General features: G+C 38.1%; 1 protein-coding gene across 1 annotated transcript in view; it reads right to left on the reverse strand.

The window, feature by feature from the left end:
• trabd2a (TraB domain containing 2A) overlaps positions 1-27,136 on the reverse strand; it is a 51,231-nt gene that overhangs the window by 13,109 nt on the left and 10,986 nt on the right. The window contains exons 3-4 of the mRNA XM_007565797.2: positions 10,680-10,826; positions 10,286-10,460 (exon numbers count right to left, since the gene is read on the reverse strand). Of these exons, the coding sequence (XP_007565859.1) occupies positions 10,286-10,460; positions 10,680-10,826 (322 nt within the window). The remainder of the gene's footprint in view (positions 1-10,285; positions 10,461-10,679; positions 10,827-27,136) is intronic.

Raw genomic sequence — 27,136 nt, forward strand, 5'->3', positions numbered from 1 at the left:
CGAACCAAATCATTACCTACCAGCAAGTGCAAAACACTGCAGCAAATCATCAGAAGTCAAATGAGACATTATGCAGCCATCACTTTGCTTTACACCAATTACTACGGATTTCCAACTTCAGGGGTTATTTCAGTGATTTGACTGTACACTCCCAAAGTTTGACTTCTGAGTCCAGATGTTTGCCAGAGTAATAAAACGTCTAATTGCCTACACTATGCAGGCACGATATAACTGCAAATGAGTTTAAAATCTCGCGGCAGTAATCTGAGATGGAATGAAAATGGAGTTAAAGCCAGATAGTTTTTGTGTTGTGTCCAAGCAGTCAATGAAATCAAACTCATTGTTCATGGGTGGGGAGAGTAATATGTGGAGTTTTAGGAGGTTTACATAACCAGTTACAGTGCAACAATAGTCTTTCCATACAGCAGAAGGTACACTTGTCCTATTTTTTGGGTTTGGAAGCCTCTTTCTTAGAAGGATTCATTCATAGAGTTATTGCTATGTACTCTTACATGAAGCCATTATTGTAGCTACAGCTGACATTGGGTTTGTTTCTGTTTCTGTTAAAAAAAAACCAACATAACTCCTGACTCGATGTTTCAGAGTTTAGTTGTGTCTTTTCTGAACAAAACCATCAAAAAAAAAAAAAAAGCAATTGCTGCCATTTCGTTTGTGGACTAATTCTTTTAGTTCTCATAGAAGGTAGCCCTGTCTCAGTCCTCTTCTATTTTGTCTGTGTATTTTCTATTCTCCCAATCTTCAGCTGGCCGTGGCAGGTTGCAGCTCATACAGCCTGATTGCCAAATAGGTTTCTTCCTGTTGAAAACGAGTTGTTCCTCTCCATTGACATCACAAACATGTTAATGAAGAGGGACTTCTCCAAAGTCCACAACTCAGCCAGGAGTCCCTCCTGTTTTCACAAAAAGACAAGAAATGATCGGTTGAACTTTATTGCATCACATTATGCCTTGGACTGAATTTGACTTAATGATTTGATTTTAAAAATTTGAAAAACAAAATGAATGCAACTCATAAAAAATAAACATAATACTTTATGAAACAATAAAGTTTGATATGTGAACGAACCTCCATAAAAGCACAAATACTTAAGTATCAGAGGACTAAGGGTTAATATGTTTCTTCATATTTCCTTCCCCTCTGGGCAGAACATCAGTCCGCTTTATGTTTCATCCTCAAAATGAAAGAGGACAACCTCTTCATAACAAGTCCCATTTCAAACCATCAATAGATGGACGGCTGCTCTCCTGCTTAATATATAATTTTCCTTGTCCTTTTCCCTTTCATATAGTAGTTTGGTATTTCTGGTCCAAATGAAAGTTTGGCCTCTGGGCAGGCACATAAAGAGCATGTTCCAGGTGGATGAGGAAATACTGCTGGGTTTGAATAGGGTCAGGGGTGAGGAGTTCAACTCTTTCAATAAATCACAGCAAGATGTTGTGACAACTGAGAGAAGAAGTGTGGGCTGTATGAAATATGTCTTTTGAGAACAGGCACTGGGGCCTCAAACCATATGAGAGCAGAGAAATGTATATATTTAGGAGCTTTTCACTCAGCAGCTTTACAGGCAGTTAGTTATCCAAAGTGGCTGACAGGTTTATCTTCCTTTTATCCCTCTTTAAGGGAGGAGGGGCAGGCTGATGACACATTACAGATGCTCCTGACTTCTTATCTGTCTGGTCAAATGCTTTTCAGCTTTATCTGAGCTGCATTTGGGATTGTGAATATGACTAAAACGAAGATTAAAGACTCCAGAAGGAAAACATCTCTGCTTTGCTTGTTGCAGTGAATTACGTATACTGTTCTTGTGTTACTTTTGAAAAGACCGTCCTTTATTTGGCTGGAGCTCTCTAAAGTGAATACTTCTTGGTTGGTGAGCGTTCAGCTCACCAAGAGATGTAGTGATAAATACTATGCTATGTGGCATATCCTTTGTTGTAATTTTATGTGATAGACCAACACAAAGTAGATGATCATAATTGTAAAGTGGAAGGACATTTCCACAAATAGAAAACTGGAAACTGAGGCATGCTTTTGGATTCAGACACCTTGGGTCAGTAGTTGTCCAAACAGTGCAAGTCTTGTAGGTTATGTTTTCACTAACTTTACACATGTAGGGACTGAGACATTTGCTGATTCCAGTGCAGGACAGATATCAAGTTCATTCAAAGAGTTTCTTGAAAACACATTTTTCAAATCTCAAAATTAATGGGGTTTAGGTCTGGAAACAGATTGGACAAGGTCTTTCATCTAGACTATTGCACTTTTGCTTTGACTGTAGATTCTTTCACTTGAGTTGTGGATTTCTGCAGCTCCTCCAGAGTTCTTGAGGGGCGGTGGGGGGTCCTGGGATTAACACTTTCCTTGCCCGGACGTACGGTTAACGTGAATGGCCACGTCATAGTACGTTTGCAGTTTTGTTAACGTCTTTCAAATTACTGATGATTGACTGAACAGTGACTAAGAAATCTTCAAAGCTCAGGATGTTGTTTGATAAATGAACTCTGGATGCCTTAAACCTTCGCACAACTTTATCTCCCTGACCTGTCTAGTTTGTTACTTGGTCTTCAAGATGCTGTTTGTTCACTAATGTTGTCTAACCAACCTCAGAGGCCTTCACACAACAGTGACATTAAATTTCACACTGCTGCACTCTGGCAGCTAACAGCTGACGTTTTAGGGCAGTTGGTTGTTGTACTGACTTTTATTTGGTGTGTCAAATTAAAAGGGGTTTAATTATACTTATGCAGACATTTATTTTTAAATAGTTTTCCAACTTACAGATGTGCATGCGGAGCTCTATATTGGCCTACAACAAAAATTCCAATAAAACATCTTAAAGTTTGTGGTTGTAACAGGATAAAATGTTGTTTTTTTTTAAAAGTATAACAGGTATGGATAATTTTGCAAGACACTATTATAGAGAGGATTCTATCAGAATGGTTTGAATGTGGAAAAACTTGATTGACTGCTCTGTTTTGCAAGATATGAATTCAATTCTTGAATAGCCAATTGAATTTACGATTTGCCATTAGGCGGCACAAAAACAGATAAAAAAAAAAGTAGAGTAACAACAAAATTGCTACAGTAATAAAAGTTAAATAAGTCTTTTGAAATAAAACATTCCAACATAAAGGTGTCATTCAAACTTAAATCTGGGAGGCAATCCAGCTTTGGCAGACGCTTCAGTCCCTGCCTGTCGCTGTTTCCCCACCCAGTGTGTATGTGTGTGTGGTGGGTCTGGTCTGCATTTTAATGGAGCTGGATGACATGTGTGTACTCATGTCAGCGACTACCCCAAACAGTTGTAAACTGGCTGTTTATGAGGGTGAGGTGCTGCAGAAAAACAGCACTTTTTTGAGTTTCACACCATCTGGGAACGAAAAAAAAAAAAACAGGCGAGAGACGGAGCACAGCAGCTACAAACAGGAGGGATTGGGCCCAGGAACGAAGCAAATTCAGACTGGAAATTACGCTTGGAAATTTAATTAAGAATGTCTATTAAATTATGACTTGTCTCGCATTCAATGAAGACAGAAGCTAATGCATCATAGTTTTGTTTATTTTAAATATGTATGTTGACTGGTCTAAGAAACTGACTCTGGACCAACTGTTCACGAATATTCAAAATGCTGCATGATATCCTCAAAGTCTTGCAAATCCTACAGACTAATGACCAGAGCAACAGAAAGACTTAAATTATTTAAAATAATTCAATTTGTGACTGAATATTTTACGATTTAAAGTAACTGAAATCTGCAGATGTACATTTATTTCAAGCCGATTTAAATAAAAACAAATAAAAAGTGACTTTAAGGGGTTCTAAAAAGTTGTTTCCAGAAGTTTCTATGCCGGTGTTGGTTTTTGCATTGCTCTGTATACATATTTAACTCTGGACTCTGTTTTTCTTATCCTAAGATTGATGATCCACTCATATTGCATAGATTAAGAGAAACATATAGCTGTTGTACTGGTGGAAATAAAGCAAGTGAAAAATCATTCTCATGTGTTTATCAATCATTCTCATGTGTTTATCTCAACACAAACAAAATAAAGTATCTTCATAACTTTCTTCATATTTTGTCTTGTTATTAAATACTCGCAAGAAAATAGCTACTCACCTAAACCTTCCCATATATACTCCAATAATTAACAATGTTTAGAAAAGAAAAGTATTCTAGTCATCAAAAAAAGCCTCACTTCTCCAGAGAGAACAGTGGCACATTTTCAGTGTGACTGAATGTTTTTACGCCAAAAGAATAATTTAGAGTGGGATGTATTACTTATTTAATTACCAAAGACAAAAAGGGGAATTTAAACATATCTAAAAAATAAATAAAAACACACAGTACTTGCATTTTAATGTAGTTATCCAACATAGTATTAGAAAAATGTACATGGCTAGGGCCAACACTTTTAATTTCCATGTTTCACTTTATGGTGCTTTTCCAAACAAATTCCTCTGAAGGACTGTTACAAAACACATGATTTGATTTCTTTTTTTTTTTTTCTTCTGGCAAGCATTATTTTTTAGGTCTAAACACTAGTTCCAAACCCCATCCAGTTTTATTTTTTTCACTTGTACCATAGCTTTTATTTTGATTATGCTCATGCCCATGTGGTTTGACGTTTCACATTTTAGGTAAGTATTTTCCCACTCTCCAGTGCAGAGTTACACACCAGAAGTCAGAGAGCTCTGGGAAATTTCATGTCATCTTCTGCCTAGAGCCAGGTCAAAGTCCAAGACATCCATCTGCTACAGTCTACCCGAAGCACTAAACAGCTCACCAACCAAGAGGTATTCACTTTAGAGAGCTCCAACCAAGCTAAATAGTGATAGATCCAAAGGCAAACCCTAATTGTCTGTGAAACGAGTCAAACATTTCAGTGCATAGTAACTGTTACAGCATGTCAGCCACACTGGCAATTACGCTGCCGCAAACATTTAAATTTGTGGTTTTGGATCAGAGTTTTTAGGAGAAGCATGGTGTGCTAAGCATATTCAGTCAAAACATGAATGCATTCACACTTTTAAAGTGGATAAAAAAAAAAATCAACTTCACCGATATGTAAACACACTCATTCTCTACTCCACAGTCACAGGGTATAGAAGAGAATGTGATTATAACACAATGGATTGAATCACAGTACAGGTTAGCAATAACGGTTCTAACATGATACAGAGAATTTGATCAGTTTTCTGTGTTTTGTCCTTGTCCAGTATTGCATCTGTGGACCATTGACAAGAACTACATCATAATTCAAATTCCCCTGGGAGGAAATTAAATAATTCATGTTAGTAGTTCACCTTAAAACCGAGATCCAATATGAACTAGTTCGTGTTTACTTATCATATTTTGCATGAAAGAATGAGTAAAGATATTTGTCTAGAGCAGGGGTCCCCAAACTTTTTCCTGTGAGGGCCACATAACTTTTCCCTTCTCTGGTGGGGGGCCGGAGTCAGTTTGTAACAGAAAAAGTGTGACGATTGTAGGAGTGCATAAACGTAAAAATGTATTGTTTTCCAGAAAGGACAATCAAGTAACTCTCTCTGGGTTCTTCACAGAAATAAAGTCAGGAAATAAATAATAACACTATTAATGAATAAATAATAACCAAATAACCCTCTCTGGGTTATAGTCTGTATTTTCTGAACTATAAGCCCCACCGGACTATAAAACCAGTAAACATACACATATAAGCCTCAGATTTCTCTGCAGCTCCAGGTTTTCCACAACGATGAAGCAGCAGCAGAGGGGGGCGGACACCCAAAATTTGAGTCATAACAGGTCAATTGAATATCACATTTATTACGGTTGAAAAAGAAAAAGTTGCCAAGTTTAGATTTAACTGAACTGATTACGGTAGTTTCCGAATGGTAACTGTAACTGTAAAAGTGATGATCCTTCGTGTCTGCTACTAGCATGTACTGAATGAAAATGGCGCATCCTTCTTCTTCTTCTTTAGATTTCAACAGCAGCTTGCACCCATTATTGTTGTACTACTGCCATCAACAGGATCCTAACATCTATAGCTCAAATTCTCATAATGATCCCAGTATTATTTTTAAAAAAATGAAAAATCTTCTTTTTACCCTCCATGTTATTTAACTGATCAACAACATTCTCAAATTTCAATTCCCTATTAAAACCTAATTCCGTTTTAATGGGCGCTTTCTTCTTTGATTTCCAATTTTGACTTCCAATGATTCACTTCCTGCTAAAGAGCCCCCTGGTGGTTGAAGAAAAATCCACATATAAGTGGCTTATAGTCCGGAAAATACAGTATATGAAAAAAAAAAAATCTGAATGCTCTTTGGTGTTGTTCAGGGGGCCGGACCAAATGTGGAGGTGGGCCGAATCAGGCCCGCGGGCCATAGTTTGGGGACCACTGACCTAGATCATGATGTCATTTCCTCCCTCATTTCTCTTGCAATCTGAACTAAAACTGTCAGAACTTGCTTTTAAGCAACTGCAATGTCAGTGTTTGCAACATTTACATTGTAAGAGGAAAGTTTAGAGTGCAATAATTGTTGACTGAAACAATCTAGGCCTTATGAACTTGCATTTTTCATGGTAATGTAATATTCAGCCAGTTGGACAGAGATGTTCACATTGGACACTAATTATGTTGCCCAAAATGCTAAATATGACAAAGTGATGGAAGCACAGATGAGAAAGAGAGGAGAAAGGAAAAACACATATATGGCAACTGATATTGTCATAATATTTACCAATAATATTATTCCCAGTGCAAGATTTTCTAACATTATAACCTTCAAATAGAGACACAAACCACACTAACATTCACACAAAGAGGTAAGATCACTGCTGGTTAACCATCAGCAAGATGCAGTATAAGTTTAGGTGCTATTCAAGTCGCCTGTAATGTTTCATAACACAATTTATGATGCAGGGTTAGAAAAATCTAAATTGTTTTTTTCCAATATCAGCTTCATTTTAAGAAAACAAAAACGACAGAGATACTTTTAACTGTGTTGTATTTGGAATTTTAAATTGTTACTGTAATAATAAGGGCTGCATTTTGTTGTCAACTTGTTTGTACTCCATATATTTATATGGTCTATGTTTGTTATTGTCTATTTGTCTTGTCTATTATGATGTGTGCTGTGTCCCTTTTTGGCCAGGAAAACCTTGTAAAAGAAATCTGGATCTCAATGAATTTTTATCTGGTTAAATACAGGCTCAATAAACATAAATACACAAATAATATCAAAGGCAAGTGTTGTAGTCTATTTTCCCCCCCCCAAAAAAACATGTTGCAACGCTTTTGTCGTCAAATAGCAAAGCCTGAAATTTTGATCAAAAGAGAGCATAGCACAGCTGGCTAACAGTAGATAACTTGTTTTATGTGTTCAGTGGGACTCTTTCTTTTTTTTTTTTTTGGTAGTGGCATATAATGAAAATATATGAAAAGAAAACAGAAATTACTATAGCATAAACACTGCAGGCATTGGGGTCAGGTTCCATAAACACAGATAAGCAGGACACCCAGACCTATTTATATATTTTGTTTTCTTTGGCAAAGTCTGGTCAGCATAAAACTTTGTTGCTTTGTCGAGAAGTAAATTATCATTTATAAACTGTTTTGTTGAGTTGTTGTGGCAATAAGGCTTACTGCAGGCAAAAACGAAAGCCCACAGTTATTTTCCACGGCGCATCAGTCAATACGCTTTGGCAGCTTCTGCACACTGACTGGACCATTACTTGGGGAGAGAAATATGCTCCATATGCCGCTGGTCCTTAAGCAACACAACTCCAAATTCCACTGAATCTAATGTGGAGTCCAATGCTGAGTACATTTCAGCTAATTATGGATTAGCATAAGCTTGATGGAACACAGTTTAGGGACGATAAGTCCCCTTCTTTCCCAGAGGCTGGTTACTGTGGCATGTTATGCCGACACTTCAGAAAACGCATTGTAGAGAGTGGCCAAACCTTTAATCTGTTGAGACATCCTTTTGCACTAATTCAACCGAACAAGAGATGGTGACTGATACATTTCACAGCTGATGGCAACAGAGAAGTGAGTATGCTGACATAATGGGCTCCATTGTATTATGTGCATGTATGTGTGTGTCCTTTGACCCTTCTAGATATAATTAAGGACACATTTTAGCCAGGTTGGTTTTGGAAATGACTTCTGGCTGGGGTTTCTGTGTGTAAGTATATGTGTATGTGTGTGTGTGTGCTCTCAGTGTGTGTGTGAGTACCCTAATGTGCCCCATCCCATTGCTTGTACATGTCGACCTAACCTGCCCCCTGTATGTCTACGGCTAGTGCTTCTGGGCTGATTGGCCGTATCAGTTTCACTCAGCAGCTCTCACACACACACACACACACACACACACACACACACACACACACACACACACACACACACACCAAACCACACACCTATAGAGACCAAACCCTTGTAAAGGCACCTCCTTAGGGACACACTGTGAAATATACTCCTTGTTAGGACTTGTGTGTGCGTGCGTGTCTCTGTGTGTGTGTGTGTGTGTGCCTGCTTTTCTTCAGCTGTTTCCTGCCAGTTCAGAGAGCAGCAGACTGTGAAGGTCTCTCTTTCTGCAAAAATCCCATTGATTTTCTGCTTGGAAAAGATAATAACTGTAATGATATCATTGCAGGAAAATTTGAATTTTGTTTTTCTGCCACTAGAACGTGATACCGTCTTCTAAAATAGCAGATGCTGCAAAAACCATTAGCTATTCTGTGCAGTTCACATGAGATGTACTCTGCAAACACTTGTCTCCCCATTCAGTGGTATGCCTGATAATCCAACTTTTGAACACAATTATTCCACAGGGGAAAGATATATATATATATATATTTATAACTGTTACATATTTTGTAGAATAAATACAAATTTCGATAATTAATAGTAAGTCATTGTCAAGTTCCTATGCCTGATTGCTGTGTTTGGTGGGATGGGTGCTTTAATTAGTCAGTCAAAGGTCTCACACAAAGCCACCAGGAAAAAAGACTGCCTGCCAAAGGTTTCTAACCAGAGAGAATGAATAGAATCCACTGAGGGTACGCAACGACACACACACAGCTGTGATTTAGAGGAAAACTATACCACATATTTTAGTGACTTAACTTAAATATCTGAGGCTGCTACAGGCTAACATACTAACAGAAGAATTTAAAGAATTCTGCTGGAATTTCTAATTGACAAAACCTAAATATTTTTCTCATTTCTTAGATTAAATTAGGTTTTAAAAATGACAAGAAATGATCTGATTAAAGTATGTGGATAAAAAAAATGAAAAAGATCAGGATCCAAACCTTTATTCCTAGCCACTTTTTATCATGACTTATATAAATATAATTCTCTTTAAAAAAAAAAAAAGATTAAATTTAACAACAATTTTTTGTCCAGAACTAAGTTAGCATTACGTTATACCAAGATATTTTTTTTTTGTTTTTGTAATAACGACACTTGTCAACTATCCGTATAATAACTGAACTTTTCTCTTTTTTTACTTATTTCAAGCAGGAACAAGCCATATGCTTGACTTCTTTTTATAGTAACACATGAAGCTAAAACAAATCTTTTTATGAGGATGTAGAGTGAAAGTAGTGTCTATGTGCAAAATTTGTATGCTGAAGTGACAAAAGCTCTGGATTGTTCCGTTTTTACAGAAACATATCCGATATATTTTAAATATTTAAACTGATACAGAAATAGATGAGATGGGACATGTTTGACATAATTTATATTGCTAAAGCCACTGGCTGACTTACCTTCACACACCTGGCTTTGTATTCCTAATCTGTGGGGTTTAGCATGGTGTTGGACCCGCCCTTTGCCGTTATAACATCTACAGCTCTACTGCGAAATCTTTCCACTATATTCACTAACGTATATTAGAAGATGCGTCTGAAGGGAGGTTTACAAAAATCAATGTCAGTAAAAACTTTAGACTTTTTTTGCCAATTCCAACGATTGTGATCAAGTGCTTAATGTAGACAGTCTTCACATTTATCACTGATCAGTTTCATCAAACCCACTCGATTGGAAAAGTCCAGACTTGGCACTTCCTGGAGACACTGAATGTTAAAAGTGCAGTAAAAGTGAAATCAATCCCACGTTTCTCCTCTAACGTTGGACAGGTCTAATTTTATATCGAGCGACGTCTCAAAAGCAACCATTGCAAATCTGGAATCACTGCAGCCCCATTCACTTGTGTGATCACATTTTGACTCCATGTTAGTTTTTATAATAACTGAAGACCAACCTGCACCAAAGGCAAAGAAGAAGCTCTTGTCTGGGTGTTCCTCTAGCAGGGCTTTCACCCTCTTGCCCATCCTCTCATTCCTCTTATAAATGAGCTCCTGTCGGAAGTAGGCATCGATTTCCTGGGCAGTCACCTGCTCGCTCGGTGGCAGGGTCACATTGTTGAAGTTGGGCACCTTTGACAGTGAATAAAGAACTCCATTCATTTCATGATGGTTAAAAAAGTATATATTTTCTTTTTTTTGCTTTACTCGTCAAAAACGTTGAATTGAACTGTAAAGAAAGCAAGGATAATGGCCATGTCAGGAGGATAAACTAAAAGATGAAAGGTGAAAATGTTAAATGTATTAAGCAGGGCGATATTAGTGGAAAGATATGAGATTCACTGGACAGACCTGCGATGTGTCGTGATTGAAGACGATGGAATTGAGATCCCCACAGTTGTAGTGTCTGATTAGGTCCTCGGTTGTGTACGGGACCCGAAGGCTTCCTGCTCTCAGTGACTCCTGCTGCAGTAATGTCTGGTTCAGGGCAAAGATCACCTAGAGCAAAGGAACCAAATATAGATTTTTTTATTTTTTTTCCATTCGAACTTACACCCAAAGTCTTCCTTCTTCTCACATATACAATAACACACAGATGTTTAACTGTGTTATGCTTTAGCTTCGATGTTCCATTATGGGAGTGCAGAAGGACAGTGGCCTGGCTTCAGGCAAGCTGAAAACCCCGATGACCTTTTCTCTATAGCACCAAGCATTTTAAAACTGAGACGGCATTTAGAAAATAAATGTTTTGGTTACATAGACAAAAAAAACAATAATTTAAGGAGTTCAGGCAAAAGCTTTTTACTTTTTCAGCACACATGTCTAGAAGGTCTGTAACGTTAATACAAGCTGGATTTATCTTAAGTTTTGACGGTAGTGAGAGTAGGTGATATCCAACATTACAACTTTAAACTGATATACTTGCATTGACGTGCATTTAAATTGATATGCCTGCAGTCGCCCTGAGATTGCATGGCTGTAATTGAATGGCATGCGTGTAGTTTGTCCTTTTCTGAAACTGAGAAGAAAAACTATGTAACACAATTATTTTTTTACTGTAATACTTTCAATGCTTGTGGTTTAAATACTGATCTTGATTGAGCTTAATAACTTTACAAGTGGCCATGAGAAAAAAAAAAAAAAACTTCTTTGAATTACTAGTAAAATATATCCATCAATGTATTTCTCTAATTTAGTGCATACTTGTGCTCTGTATGTATTCTTGGTGTATTGTGAGAGATTTTCAGTCAAATACATGTTGGCTTAATACAAAAATGGGGATGCTAATAAGGCAGACCAAAGCAACAGTTTTTTTTTTTTGTTTTTTTGTTTTTTTTCTGCGTTCAGTATTCTAAGGTGCTCCGCAGACACTTTTTTATTGGGCCGTCCCATTATGGGACCCTCTATGTTGCCAAAGAGAGCGGGGCAGCAGAGAGCAGATGCCTTCTTGTTACGGGACAAAGAAGCCCTCCATCACCCTCTCTTCTGCGCTCCTTCCAGCTTTCATCAGCCGCGCATCAAAGTGGTGCTCTGCATATGAAAAGTACCCTGTCTTTATTCTACACAAATTAGCCTATCACTGCCCCTCCCCGAGCTCGTTTCACAAAAAACACCCTCACATCTGTGCCACGTCCGTGAAGGAAGGCCCTCATCTGCAGGGTCTCCCCTTTTTCTCCGCTCTCTACTCTTCTCTTTCTCCGCTCACCATGCCTTTCAGCCCCTTAAATTATGGCAGCAGAGAGGAGGGGAAGGAGGAGGGCAACGTGGTGGGGGTGAGGAACAGTCAAATTTCTGTATTTTAAAATCTAACCAACAAAATGATTGGTTAGATTAAAAACTATGGCAAAAATGTAAGGAAAGGAAGGAAAACCAAACTTTAAGACCATTTGGTTTGGTGTTTTCTCTGTTATCTCCCAGTTCTGTTAGTGCACTTAGGGTCAGTGGGTGCATTTTCCCACTCGGCTCCTTTCATCACCCCTCCAGCCCCCCGTTTCTTCTCCTCCGCTGCTGTCCTCTAACTCGCCGCCCCTCTTGCACACACAGAGAGAAACACAGACACACCCCTAGCTGATATCAAAGCGAGCGGAGCCAATGAAAGTCAATAATTGTCCTTTGTCATGGAAATGTCCCCTCTTGTTGAAAAGGAGTGGGGTGGGTGTGTGCGTCTAGAGCAAACATCATCACAGTTAGATTCCCACATGTGGAGATTTGGAGTGTTCAGCGGCTCAGTTGAAAGCTCTCGCTCTGGAGTGTGTTAGCTTAGTGTTGGATTTGCCAAAAAAGACTGGGGAGAAAGCTTTGTAGAGTGTCTTTAAAGAGACACTCCATCAATTACGGTTAGAAAAATATTTTACTGGGATCACCGATTATGAAGAGAAATAGTAACAATTTTTTTTGTTGTTGAAATCTCATGCAGATTTGGCAACAAAAGCCCTGAACGCAGCTGAGTGCCTGAGGAGCGAACACGATGCACTGACAACGATGAAACTTGTTTTGGCGTAACAAAAGCTGACACGCCAACTGGCCAACGGAACATTTTTCCATCAAGTAAAATAAACAATCGCAGACCTTCTGCTCAGATCATTTCAAATGACAGGTAATCAAAGGGAAATAATGAAAAGGCAAGAGGAAAGTTGAAACACATGTGCAATAACATCTCAATCATGTGATTTCCAACTGTACTCCTTTCTAAGACACAGAAATGAAAAACAATTGCTGTCAGTCCATTACGTCACTTTTCTGTCTTCCTGGAAATACTTTGATCATTTTCTACAATGTCTTTAATGTGAGTTTCTGTACTTGCAGCTTATGAGCTTTACAACATCACTGTGTGTGCATGTTTGCAGCACAAAGGTGGTCAAACAAAAAAGTCATTTTTTGTTTTACATTTAGGTCTTCATCACTGTTTTCATATGAACGTTTTTATTTTTTTAATCCAGATCTTGTAAAACTGGTTTGCATTTTATGTAACACTATATGCTGTTATTCACTGACTATTACATGAAATAAAACCGTAAGCTTAGTCTGATCATTTACATTCAAGTTGTGATTCCTGAATACAAACTGGACTCTATTTTCCAGAAACTGAGCGCATTGTTTAAACTTCCGTAAGTAAATATTTAGGGTTGCGTCTTCTTAAAAACTCTGCATTGCGTATCAATTTTTTTTTTCTGTTGTTAGCAAAAACCACCATTTCTTAAACCAACTTGCATCTGTCTCTGTTTATCCATGCACAGCCTGCACAGAAGTCAAAAACGTCCATGTCCATGTGAAACGGTGCAGTATCAGCGTGTGACTGATTTTATAAGATGAAGACCCTCAGAAGAGTCCAAGCACAGCATGCGTCGGCCTCCGTCAGAAGACTTTGTGTGGCAGCGCCACTGTTTAGGTTTGGGGACCTTTCAGATGTTGATGTTTCCTGAGTAAAACATGAAAAAATTCTGGCAAACTTTAAAATGTGACACAAATATATATACAGTGCTTTTTGTAAAATAGCAACAATGTCTTTCAACAAGTCTGTTAATATAAAATGTTATCTAAGCTAAGCAAATACACAGATTGCTCAGACATGTCAAAAAGGTTTGTGGCATGAGTGCCACCACATATTCACTTCTTCTGCACAATGTATATGAACACTGCAGCAGTGACTTGATAAGGTTACTTTGTCTCTTTCTATGCTATACAATATAAATATTCACACACAGTGGCATGCCAAATGATTTCAACTAACTCTCTGTGACTGTGTAAAGAGCGTTAAGCTTTCATCCCCAGAGTGACAGTGTAGAATCATAGAATATGACTTCACAAATAAAATACCCGAGCTGCGGATTCTGAATCATGCATCCTTTATCCCAACACATACACACGGTACAGAGCTGAAATGCATCCCAGGTAACCTGCAAACATTCAGCGACAGAACCTGATGTTTCAGGAAATGTTCATAATGTCGCACTTCAACTCATGAAAATGTGGTTTTCAGACACATCAGAATGCATGGCACCACGACAAGAAACAATATGATAACAATATTAAGGCTAAATAATGTTGGCAACGCATTTACTCTGCACCCAAAGGTACAGAAAATAAAAAGCGAGTGAGGGTTCCTGTCACTGAGTGAGTGTGCTGTAATGTGAACAACATGTAAACATAATGATATGCTCCTTGTATGGGTAAGGCCTTTGGCTGGCTCGGGGTTTTCTAATTGTAAGTGCTGGCATCGGCTTTAGAGCGCTCCAGTAACTTAATTTCCAATGCAGTTTTAATGAGATTCTAAGGAGGAGCATGTGTGTGCCTGCATGCAGCACATCTTTCTGCGTGGGTGTTTTTCTTTGTCTTATGACTGATAGTGTGTCTGCGTATGAGTAGAAAACCATGTGTTGTAGCAAGTGTATCAAAGTACACACACGCACACACACACACACACACGCACACACGCACACGCACACACACACACTCTACTCCAGCCGATTCAATGAGCCTTGGCTTTCTCCCAAGTACAAATGAAGTCTTCCGAACATCGCTCTGTCTTTGTGATGTTATCACAGTGACACAACTCTTACTTCCATCTTGCACATGCATGAAGATGTTTCAGGCAAAGGGGAAGTCCAATGATTTCTACCAGAAACCACCGGCAGTGCAAAAAAAGTCAAATCAATTAGACCGATAAAAAGGGTAACGGAAAAGGAAAAGAGAAAGACTCCCCTTTAGTTACCATCGAAGCTTCACAAGGACAACACGACGGGATGTTAAATCTTCTGCGTATTTGTGTCGTGCACAAGTTGATGTATGCCAAATATTTATCTTCCGAACATGTTTGTCTCTACCTAAAACGATGCATTTGATCTTTTAAGGACTTTCAAACTTGCAGTGGCTCAAGCATAAAATCTGTCTAGACAAAGAAAGCAGTGAACCCAGCAGTGAGCGCATCAATCTTTGTTAAACATGTCATATCCAAACAATGTGCATGTTGTATTTAATGTTTGTACAGGCAAACATGAAATAGTCAGCGAGCATTAGATCATCATCCAATTATGTCTATTAACAGCCTTGTGTGGTGAAACTACGGAGTAAATTCTTAACTCAGAGAAATATTTTAAGGTATAAAATTCTTTATATTCTGATCCATGACCTTAACTCATAACTTTTGAGAGCAAAAACTGTTTTGGTTTTTACTCCTTTCTAGCTTTATAAATAACACTGACATGTCTTGGTAAGGGACTTTTAAAGTGGAAATTGTCTGTACAGGGTAGAATGAGATTAAGAAATATTATTTTTGGATCGCTGCTCTGACTCCCAGCAGCAGCGGTGGATGTAAGACGCCAACTCTGAGTTGTGAAGATGCTTTCACAGATGTTTTGTTGTCATGTCCAAAGATGTCTATTAGCCTATTGGCTCATGAAAAACTGAGCCTATTGGCTCATTGGTGTTATACGTGTTAACTATGTCAGATGCATAGTAAGACGAAGTTGGATTGTTATTTTTGCTAAAAACCGTATCATCCATCCATAAAAATGGACCATAAGTCATATCTACAATAATGTGAGTGAGATATTAGAAAATGTATTTTACTCATGAGGCAGTTTTTCCAACAAATCTTGTGCTATCCTAAGATGAGAAGTTTCACTGAGCTTTAGTATTTTTCTCTGATTCGGTGTGGTGAAATGTGGTAAAAATCCGTTTCCTATTGTAGATATGAAAACCCAAATGGCTTTCTTTTTTTTTTTCCAACATTTTGAAAGAAATGACTCCAATAACTTGTGGGTTTTGTGGCTTCTGAAATGCACTCGGTCTTATTTAGCAGGCATCCGCAGACACACAGACACACACGCACCGCATGCATAAATCTCTCATCACTGCAGAAGCTTTCACTTTCAGGCTGAAAACCTACCATTTAAGCACAAATACACACACCTGTCAAACTGAGTTATCTGTATTGTTTCTGCACTCCATACCTCCACCCTCAGCCTCCTTTCTGTCTTTATACCTTTCCTCAACACTTTCTTTTTTACGTTTCCTCCTTCTGCACCACACCTCCGCTTTCATTAACAAACTCATCTTTCTCCTATTCCTCTCTCCCTCTCTTTTGATCCTATTTATCCTATGCTTCTCCTTCCATCCATCTCTCTCTCTCCTCTTCTTCTCCTTTGATCTTACACATCCCCTCTATCAACCAGGTCTTTTAAAGATTTGACCTCTACATTCCACGGGTCACTAATGACCTCCTCACTGCATTTCTGTGTTTCCGTGCATGTAAGTGTGCACACACCTGTACAAGATTAGGTCTTTTCTCTGTGCGTTTGCATGCTGGTGTGTGTGTGTGTGTGTGTGTGTGTGTGTGTGTGTGTGCGCGTGTGTGTGTGTGTGTGTGTGTGTGTGCATTCATGTGTGAGGATATATTCAAATGTTTCATCATCATAGATTATGGCAGCTTTCACAGAGCTCAAAGTCGCCCTTTGAAGATAAGTTTATTAATACTTTCCAATACGATGCAAAAGAAAGGAAATATGGGGCCACGATTTCCTCCACAGGAGAGAAAAAAGGGAAAGTGAAACGGAGAAACTGCCAAGCCACATAGGGAAAACTCCCCAGGCCCACAGCTCTGAAAGTAATGATGGCAAAAAATTGTTTCCCCCTCAGTTTGAAAGGGAAATCTATCCCTAGACATAATTGATATATCCTATTCCTTTTGATCGTCAACATTTCAATCTATGAATGTTGACAGGAGCCACTTTCTCCGGCAGGCAAAATTCTTAAGTCTGTGTGCACACACAAAGTTTCTTTCTTTAAGGAAAATGTAAGACAAAAAAAACAACAACATTGACTGGAAAGGAAATTTATTTCCAACTCTACAATAGCACAGCAGCAACCCTTGATTGGTTTATGGCTTACTACTGTGACAATTTAGATATTCAATAAAATAAGTGTTAAGAAATGTCAAACTCTACACTGACGTTGGCGAAAAAGTACATATTTATGATAAGTATTAACAGGCTTTGCTCAATGATTTGTCTTAAATCTTTCTGGGTATGTTTCATGAGTATGTTTCTACAAATTAGGTACACCTGCTTTTGGTTAGTTTCTACCATGATTTTCAACGGATCTTCTGAAGCAAAGTCAGAGTGGACGGACCGTGTCAGTAGACAGTCATTTTTCGGTCTTTCCAATCACTACATTGACCCACCGAGTTATCCATCCAGCCATTCCCATCTACTTAAATGTACCGCAAAGTGCTAGGTCATCTCCACACCACCAATTCAGGCACTGGAGACGTGTTTATGGCCATATGAAATGCACTATGAATGAAGATATATATGTCTAAAATTGATTAATATTGGGGTTGTGGCTGAGATGCAAGACATCCCATATTGTGGCTGGGTGCATAACACCCCACTGCTTGCTGACAGAAAACTCGCCACCATCCAAACCCAAAATCCCTTAATGTGTTTCTAGTGGCCAAACACAGTAAAGGGGAGGGCACTGTGTGATGCTCCCCCGGCCCCCCATGCCTGCAAGGTCCATCATCCCACACCTCAAGACCCTTCTGATGTACGGTAACAGGTGAGGGCACTGGGGGGGCAGCTCCACAATCCGAGCAGGTGCACCCAGCCTAGATGTGTCCCACATCTCTCTACCCCCACCCCGCCACCCACCACCGCCCCGTCCTCATCTCACATCTTATTCAGCTATTCAGGTGAAACATTTCCATTTTTCTGCATCTAATCTGCTGAACTCTGATCAGCTGGTAAGAGTCGCAAAAAAAATGAGTTGGTTTTGTTAACAGTTTGTTGGTTGGGGAATAACTTCTTAAAACTGAACCTTAGATATTCACTTCATAAGTTTTATGTCAGAACATGTAAATTATATGATGTTTGATATACTGTTTTCTTTAAAACATCCATGTCAAAGTGCATCCTGTCGTTTCATCCTAAGACGACTTTAAAATAAATTGATTTAATGTCAGGCCCTTTTAAGTCACACCGATATCTTTAAAAGCACAAACTATCGCTCATACCGCATTTATATTCAAGTTAAAAAGCTCTCTTCGCCTCTTTTTTTTTCTCTTCCATTTCTCTCACTGTGCGTCTATCCTAAGCCTACCTCTCTCCCTCCCCGTTTTGGTCTTCCCCTTGTGCCCTATAAAAACATTCTTGTGGGGTGCATTTACCTTGGTGCCTGGACACAGCCAAATATTTAGGCTGTCACAGGGAATCAGTCTCAAACCAAATAGGCCGATGGTTTGAGGCGGTGTTTTTGTGTGTGCATAGTGGGGATTGTGGTGATTGAAATGCCAACTTCTGAACCTTTCACACTTTCCTGCTTCACTACACCCTAAGCAAGCCGGGAACATACCCCGACCGACTTGTAGATATCTGCCAAAATGAAGTACTGTGTAATAGTCTATAAAAACAGGTGGTTACCAAGAACTTTGAGAAAATCATGGTGATATTTTAGTAGTATCATTTTTAAACTACCTATTGACAGCGTGACGGTGTATGTGACACTTCACCGATCCTCACAACCTACTGTGACTGTGACCAAACACAGGTGTTTGTAAGAGGAGTGGGAAACCACAAAGATTCACAGCACAGTTTCCTTTATTTCTAAATTTCTAAATGCAGCGACTCATAAGAGAAATTGACCGCCGTAATGGCTGGATGTTGACTGAAGAAACTGTGAATTTAGGTGAAAAAACACAAGAGAAAAATATAGCAAACCACTGAGTAAACATATACCAACCATATGTGTACATGTCTGTTATACTTTCAAGATATCATGGTTGAGACATCCATAATAATTCTTATAAAGTAAGTGGAGTAATCTGTTTCTTCAGCCCAAAAACGAGTGCTGCTCTTGTTGTAATTAAACTGCACATGCAAATGTGTTTCCAGGAAATATGACAGATCTATGGTAGCATTGCCTGTTATATAAATCAGATAAAGATTTTGTGGACTGAAAAAAAATATAACCAGATGGTTTACAGCCCAATTGATTTAATGCTCCAAAAGCAAGTTTTCCATCTCTCGTTTTAATTGAAGAAGGTTTTTATATTTAAACCCTCATTTTTCATTTGGAGTCCAGAATCCGGCTGAAAATGAGTGCAGTTCCATTCAGGCGAGTTTTTGTGAGAAACCAATTCCAAAAATATGTGTCCAACTTTGGACTCTGCTGAAATCAGAAAGATGCAATGGGAAGCTAAAATCTGCAGTGGTGGTTCTGAAGATCTGCAATTCATTCAAACCACTGCCCCGACTGAAAAGACAAATTCTTGAAGCAAACAAGCACAAAGCTGCAGTCATTCATAGTAATTTGCATGTAAACACTTTGAGATCGTTTGCACCATTTCTATTGTTCTGAATGAAAACACTGAAAACACAATATACTTTCATGTACAAAAAGCAGTACCTACGCACACATATTAAGATCATATTTTCCATGAAATGAAAAATAGTATAAAGTATCCAAACCATAGACCGTGACTGCAAATGAAAAAAAAAAAAAAAAACAACAACAGCTGATGAGCTGAAAACTAAGAAAAGACAGAGAATGGTGGGGTTATGGCTGTGAAGACATTCGTTCGGCCTGCTGCCTGACCACAGACGCGTAAAAAGTCAACAAAAGTATGAAAAACACCCAAACTTTGTCAACATGTATGCTGCTCGGTTTTTATAGATGCAACAATTCGCATTCAATGAAGACGTCACATGATTAAACAAGAATGTATCATGTGAAGACCAAAACAACAGCTGACAGAGCCACAACACAAAAAGCCGCTCACTAAAAAAAGAAAAAGAAGTGGAGAGAGAATCAGCGAGACAAACAAAAACATAGGAGAACACAAGATTTGCAGATTCTCTAAAAACAATTGGCTATTTCACCATGAACAAAATCACATTTATTGAAGATTTTACATGACTTCACCTCCAGTGGGTGTATTCCTCTTAACCTATCTCTTAGTCAGACATGGAGCGGGTCGGAAAAGGACAACGTGAGTTTTCTTTTAAAAATGTTACTAACATTGTTGCATTCTTCCTAATGACCAACTGTGGATGGTTTCACACAGTGAAGAGGCAGTTTCAGGATGCAGACATTACCAACCTTCAGCACCGACATGCAGGCACATGCAGGTCTCATGGAATCTGTGTTGTGTTACAGAAAAGTCTCCCAAAGGCGCCTCAAAACAACATTGCAGGTATTATATTTTTGGTTAAACCAAGCTGCAAACCTCTTATACAGACTTAAGGATGAGGGGGTAAAACTGCATTTTGATTGCATTAATAGTTATAAGGCAAATACAAAATTTTTAGAAGCACAGTTCTTGAATGCAAGTACACATATGGTTTTAAGGTAATAGCCTCTTTTCTTAACTTTTTCTTATTGGGTTAGTTGCTATTGTAAGGTGGGAGTAATTGGGGTCAGCAGTGTAATTGCACATCAATCTTATTCTTGCTCCACCATGTTTTCCCACCATTTTTGGGAACCAGAGGATATCGTTATCATACACTGTCCATTTCAAATGGCTTAAGCAAGCCTGATTTATAGCTTCTTTATCAGGGCCAAATTATGGACAAAATATGAGATGCAAGCTAAAAGAAAGTTTAATTTTCAAAATATTTATCTCTTGGTAAATTCAAGAACTGGCCAACTCAAAATAGCAAGGTATGTAGTTACGGAAAAGGTAGTTATGTGGCACAGTCAAACCAAACAATCGAAACATTAGAAGTGTGACTTCTACCTGTTATTCAGGTTTGTTTTTTTTCATCTGTTTCAAATTGTTCTGGCTAAGTCGACAGTTAATTTCCTTTCTACACCCTTCACGTGGCAAGTCGACATGCATTTTGGTTTCTGCCTGATATTTACCTCATGTTATTTGTTACTGTTCTCCATCGTTATGGTCTGATTTCTTGACATGATGGTACAATTTCACAGATATAAGTCTCACAAACTGTAATCTGGTGACAGACAGAAAAATACTATACACATATGCAGACATATACAATGCTATGCACACAACAGGATTATGCAACATCTCTTCCCTGTATGAATTCCAAACAACTCAGAGCAGCAGACCATCACATTTCCCATTGTGTTTAGAACAATATCGGTCATACTTCCAAAAGGCAAGAAGAATTAATCACAGAGGGTCTTTCACTGACAAGATCTTATCAAAAATGTAAAACTTCTGACTGCTGAAAATGACAATGAAGGTATTGTCTTTTCGTCCACATAAAGACGAAAAACCGTGTGGATTAACTGAAAATCTAATTCCCTATTTCAAAAGATCGTGTTAAAGCTTTAATTGGAGAAAAACGCCTATTTTCTTAGGAGAGTCAAGTCACCTAAGAAAATATTGTGTTTTCTTTCAGTATTTTTCCTGAAAGAAAACACAATATCAGATTGCCTCATATGAGAGCTTCAAATTGCAAACCGCTAATTAAGATCAAAATTAGCATGCTGTGCCACTTTGCACTGAAACGAGTCTCAGGGAGAAATGTATGCAATCTGTACGCTCGAATATGAAATCTCAAGCGTCTGCGGACCGTCTGTGCAGAATCTCCGCCATCCACAAAATATAACCATCCTACGTTATTATGTGGGAGCAGTTTCTTGTTTCGGTCTCATGCCCCTTAAAAATGCTTAAAAATAAAACAGAACAAGGTTGAGTGAAAGGATAAAATAAGTGCAACAGATGGAAGAGGAAACGGTGGATAAAAGTGTAAATGGTACCTTACCAGGTTAGTTGTATTTTGGATATTGAAAACAAAAAAAAACAAAAAAAAACAAATCAATGATAATTGATATCAGCTTATATAAAATGCTAGTATTGTAATATGTTTTTCAGTCATATTGCCAAGCCTTAATCCTTACACTTACGTGTCATTTCTGATCCCTAAGTTGTTCCTTGTGCAACCACATAAACTAATATTTGACTGAATCACTTGCATAATTTTAGATGTTAAAAAACTAAATCATTGGTTTACTGTAAGATAAACTCTCACACACTGCCAGCCAAAGAGAAGAGTAGTTTGGATATGAAATATATATATATTATTTTGAATGTTTTGCTAATTTCCACAAAATCAGTTTGTCTACTGTACATCCACATTAACAATACTTTCTGTATAGCGCAATTTATCATAAGATCGAAAGTAAGTGCATATTGAATATTAGAGCTGCACAATTACACACACAATGTGCCCATATAATTATCTTCATGTTTCCATCCACTACTGAAAATCATCGAAGTCCTAAACCAAGAAAGCAACTCCAGAGCATCACAGTTTTTGCCTTGGAACTGTGCCGCTGATGGCATTTTTACCCAGTTTATGTTTTATTATTACAGTAAGAAGACTCTCTTTAATTAAAGCAAGTGAGGCCTACAGAGTTTGAGATGTCATTATTATAAACAAACAGTACCCTGATACAAAAGTGGTTTCAGTAGGAAAATCCATAACAGCAAATCTTTGCACTTCTTATTCACATGAACTGATGCATCTATAAATGTGACCAAAAACAAATTGTGGACATGCATAATTTCTCCTTATTTAAAGCCAAAATGTAGTCAAGTTGAAGACTAGAACACCAAAGTGTAACTCCTGTCTCAGAGGTAAGCAATGACCACTTGGCAGTGTAGAATGAAACTTCCTGTTGACGTACAGGGCACCTATTCATCAGATTTTTGTTGAAAGTAAGAGCATCATGACATTTGCCTGTCTGACTCCGACTCTGGTCAAAACATCTGCAGAGTCTGACAGACCCTCCTGTGTGGTGCCCACCTGTGAAATTCCACTAAAGCCACAAAAAATGCAGACTGGAACCAGAGAGACACAAGTGGATTTATGGTCACGTTGGTTTTTATTGGGCTATTAAATAAATTTACTGAAACATTTTATTAGCATCAACTAACATCAGTGTGAAATCTACTTTAGCTTTACCTTCTCTGCTTAAAAGCTACATTCACAACATTTTTGGAAAAGCTTTATAGGCCACGGAGGATATCTAAACCATGTGCTGTACATTTTAAATCAACTACAAAGAGAACTCGTTGTGGAAAAAAAAAAAAAGAGAGACAAATAATCAATAATAATTCCTTCCAGATTCATATTTGGCGGCAGCACAAAGCCCTTCAACACTTTACAAGGAGGCAGAAACTATTAATGCTCTGTGCTAGAGCTTGTGGACAGGTTTGGCACTCAGTTGCTCGGCCCAAGTCCAGCCTGGTTTGGCAAGTTACTAGAAGTGCTGGATTGAATTCATATCTGCCACAACTTGCACCAGTATAAAGAAAGCATTAGCACAGGGTTCCCCATGTCCAACCTTTGAGAGCTACTATTCTGCACCCTTTGGATGCATCACTGCTCCAAAACACCTTAATAAGATGGTTGAATTCCCTTGTCGGTATGTCAGTAAGCTCTGTAAAGATCTGGTAATGAGCCATTTGATTCAGGTGTGTTGGAAAAAGGAAAGTTTCAGAGTAGTAGCTAACAAGGATTGAAGTTAGGAACCTTACATTGGCAGAGCAGTCAAATTGTATCAAAAAAATGTCCATTTAATTTCAATAATATGCCATCGCGGCGATTGTTCGCTAACTGACTTAACTTTGGCGAAGCTCTAGCCAATAAGTGAAAGACTGCTCTTTGGTAACAAGAGTCCTTTCTCCATTGTCACTTGCCACTTTAGCTAGTCTGTTTCTGTTCTAGCCAAGTTGGATGCGTCTCCATTGCAGGATGCTAATATGGGAAGGAACGTGAGCATATTGCTCTGATCATCTAATTTGTAATGACACTGAGCAATAGAGAACCTCGAGGTTGTGGTTTTGATGAGTTGCAATTTGGAAATATGCATCCCAAAGGCGCCTTCAGCGACTGCATGCAGCGACATCAAGAGTTGAAGCACTGCTGAAGATGTTTCTTTTTCATTCATTTTTTTTTTCAATAGATTCAAAAGACAAAAGTATTGTTTTGGCTTAGAGTAACAAACGTAAAATGTGGCTAATTGTCTGTTATTTAAAGCAAGCAAAGCCTAAAAACAGAAATACTTTGTTCAAGAGCCTGAAAAGCAAAATATTTAAAAAGAATGGGATAGATTAATAGAGCAAAAGGCTGTACTTATTTTACATTGATTTAAATTTTTTATGAAGGAGAAGATAAATTAGTACACTGTGGATGCTGAGCTTTTTTTTTGTTTGTTTTGTTTTTTTACTTAAATTACAACAGTTGAACAGCAGAATGTGTTTTCAGTGTTTTTCCATGAGCTGTTTATCCGTAGCAAGGTTTCCTAATCAGATGCTGGATAAGTGGATGGAAACTGCCTCCTAAAATAAGCAGTGGCAAAGATATCTGCTATTTCATCTGCAAGTACATTCAGGGTTGGTTTCACTTGAGTTGTTTTCTTCCTTGTAGAAAAAAAACCTGATAAACCAGAAATTGAGTCAGAAAGAGCGAGTGCTAATTCTAAAATACTTTCACATCCTTTGGCTTATTAGCTGATCGATGGTATAAGGGTAGAAGATGAAGAGAAGGAATAGAAGCTGAATGCTGCTTCTCCATCTTCGGTTCTGGTTGTGGGGATGCGGACCAGGCTACGAGGGAGACCTGTGAGGACACTGATACAGTAATCAATGCAACTAATGACAAATGCATGCATGACTTTCCCTAGCTCTTGCTGAGACATCCTAAGCATTTGTTCATTGTTTGGATGGGTTCAGAGTCACCTGGTGACGTGGTAATGTAGAGCTGTGCATCATCTGCGTCTGCTATAACCTGAGCAAGTAGGATCATATAGATAGCGAATCAGAGGATTTAGCCTTGACCCCCGCATGTGACTCCTGTCCGCTTTCATGAGAAATTACCTGTCAAAACAAAGAAATTCTTGTTCATAAAGAAAAGCTGAACCTTTCAGTTGGTTACTGAAACCTCCCCTGTCGTTTCGGTAATATGTCATGGTCAAAAGTGTCAGATTCTGCGCTGAGGTCCAACAAAACCAGCAATGCGGTTCTTCCACAGTCTGTATTTATGTGGATGTCATTAAACACTTTGACGAGGCCAGTCTAAGTATTGTGGTGAGCACGGAAACCAGACTGAAAGACATCAAAGCGGTCGGTTATCGTTAGAAAGCTATTTAACTGTTCAAACATTGCTTTTCAATAATTTTGGTGACGAATGGAAGATTAGAAATAATAGTGGAAAGAGCGTGCATGCAGCAAACATTCTCATGTTTAACAATCCGAGTTTTATATTTACAGCTGAAGATGAATATTTATTTAAAATTAGACTTAGTGAAAGAGATATTCTATACTGGTATGTCTGCAACCTATGCAGCATGTTGTGTAATATCCATGTAATCAGTGCTATGCGGCATCAAGAGGTAAAGACATCTCAATCTGTTTACGCTTTTCAAGCAAACTTGTCATTTTATGATATACATGTTTGGTTTTGAATTCAAATATCCAAAGAGAGTTAAATGTAATTTGAAAAAGAAATGAGCAAGAAAAATGTATGGATAGTTACACATATGTTTCTGCTTGATGACGGGAAATAAGGATCAGAAAAATATTGCCATAGTGCTAAAGAAAATTCACAACGAAGATTAAGTCAAAATGGAAACTTTTTAAGCATGTCATCAAATACATAAAATCCCATAATTTACAGGGGGTGTACTTTATTTTCACCATAGCTGTTTACCAAGTTTTAGTTTCTTTTCTAATCAGTTTATAGCGAATCAAATTTGTCTGTTGCCAGTTGAAATTCAGTGAATGCTGCCGCAAGCATGCATTGAAAAGGATTTGATTTGATTTCATTTACTATGCATTTTATAGATGCATAGTAAATGATTCAATCCCATTGACTGGGCTTCCTTACACATTTTTTTTACAGTCAGCATTGCAAATATAATTTGCAATGCTGACTATCCAGTTTATATTATAGCATAAACTGGATAGAACTGGAATGCAGCTGAATTTCGATCTCTTTAGAAACTAACTAAGCAGACATGCCAACAGTGCAGACTTCAAAGAAATATGTAAAGGGAAAACACAATAATTTAGTCACTGGCTGTCATGCTAAAATCACATAAAAACATCAAAACCTTTAAACTTTAAAAGTAAAAAGTAAAAACAGTCAGAATCTGTATCTCTGGATTGAATATAAAATTTTGTTAAGAAGTGATGCAAATGAAAAAGCGACATTTTGAATATTTTTGAAAAATTGCATTTTTATAGAATTGTCCGTTGACGTTCTTATTATTATTAGTAGTAGTAGTAGTATTATTATATTTTTATGCAAGTCTTGATTCAAGATTGGATTGTGCTTAGAAACATTGTATCAGGAGAAGTATATAACAATAGACTTTTTTTTTCTCTTGCTTAAACATTTCAAAGCCTGTTTGTGACACAACAATTGTATATCATCAATATTTTAGTTTGGTTTTTATTTTTGCAATTCAAGGTCTTACAGAGCCTAATTGCTCGGTGGGTCACTCAAACCATGAAACATTTGTATGAGCACAATGTTGCTTCTATGAGCTTGAACACAGTTTCATGACCTGGTGTTAAGTCGGAGAAACAAGCCATTCAATCCTCTTTTGAGCTGCAGGAGCTTGCATTACACAACCAGGAAAAGCCTGAGGCAATCTCTACTCCAAGGGAGACATTTGCTATGTGTACTTTTGGAGATCTAAAACCTTTTTCTTGGCGCACAATTGGCACCATCCAGTGGTATTAGATTCTACCTTCAATCAAACATCTTGGAAAAACAAAGGGACGCAAACTGCGTCCTGCATAGCAATGGAAAATCTAATTTGCGACATCAATA

The sequence above is a fragment of the Poecilia formosa genome, unplaced genomic scaffold (genome assembly GCF_000485575.1).
Source record: "Poecilia formosa unplaced genomic scaffold, Poecilia_formosa-5.1.2 Scaffold6, whole genome shotgun sequence".
Taxonomy (NCBI): domain Eukaryota; kingdom Metazoa; phylum Chordata; class Actinopteri; order Cyprinodontiformes; family Poeciliidae; genus Poecilia; species Poecilia formosa.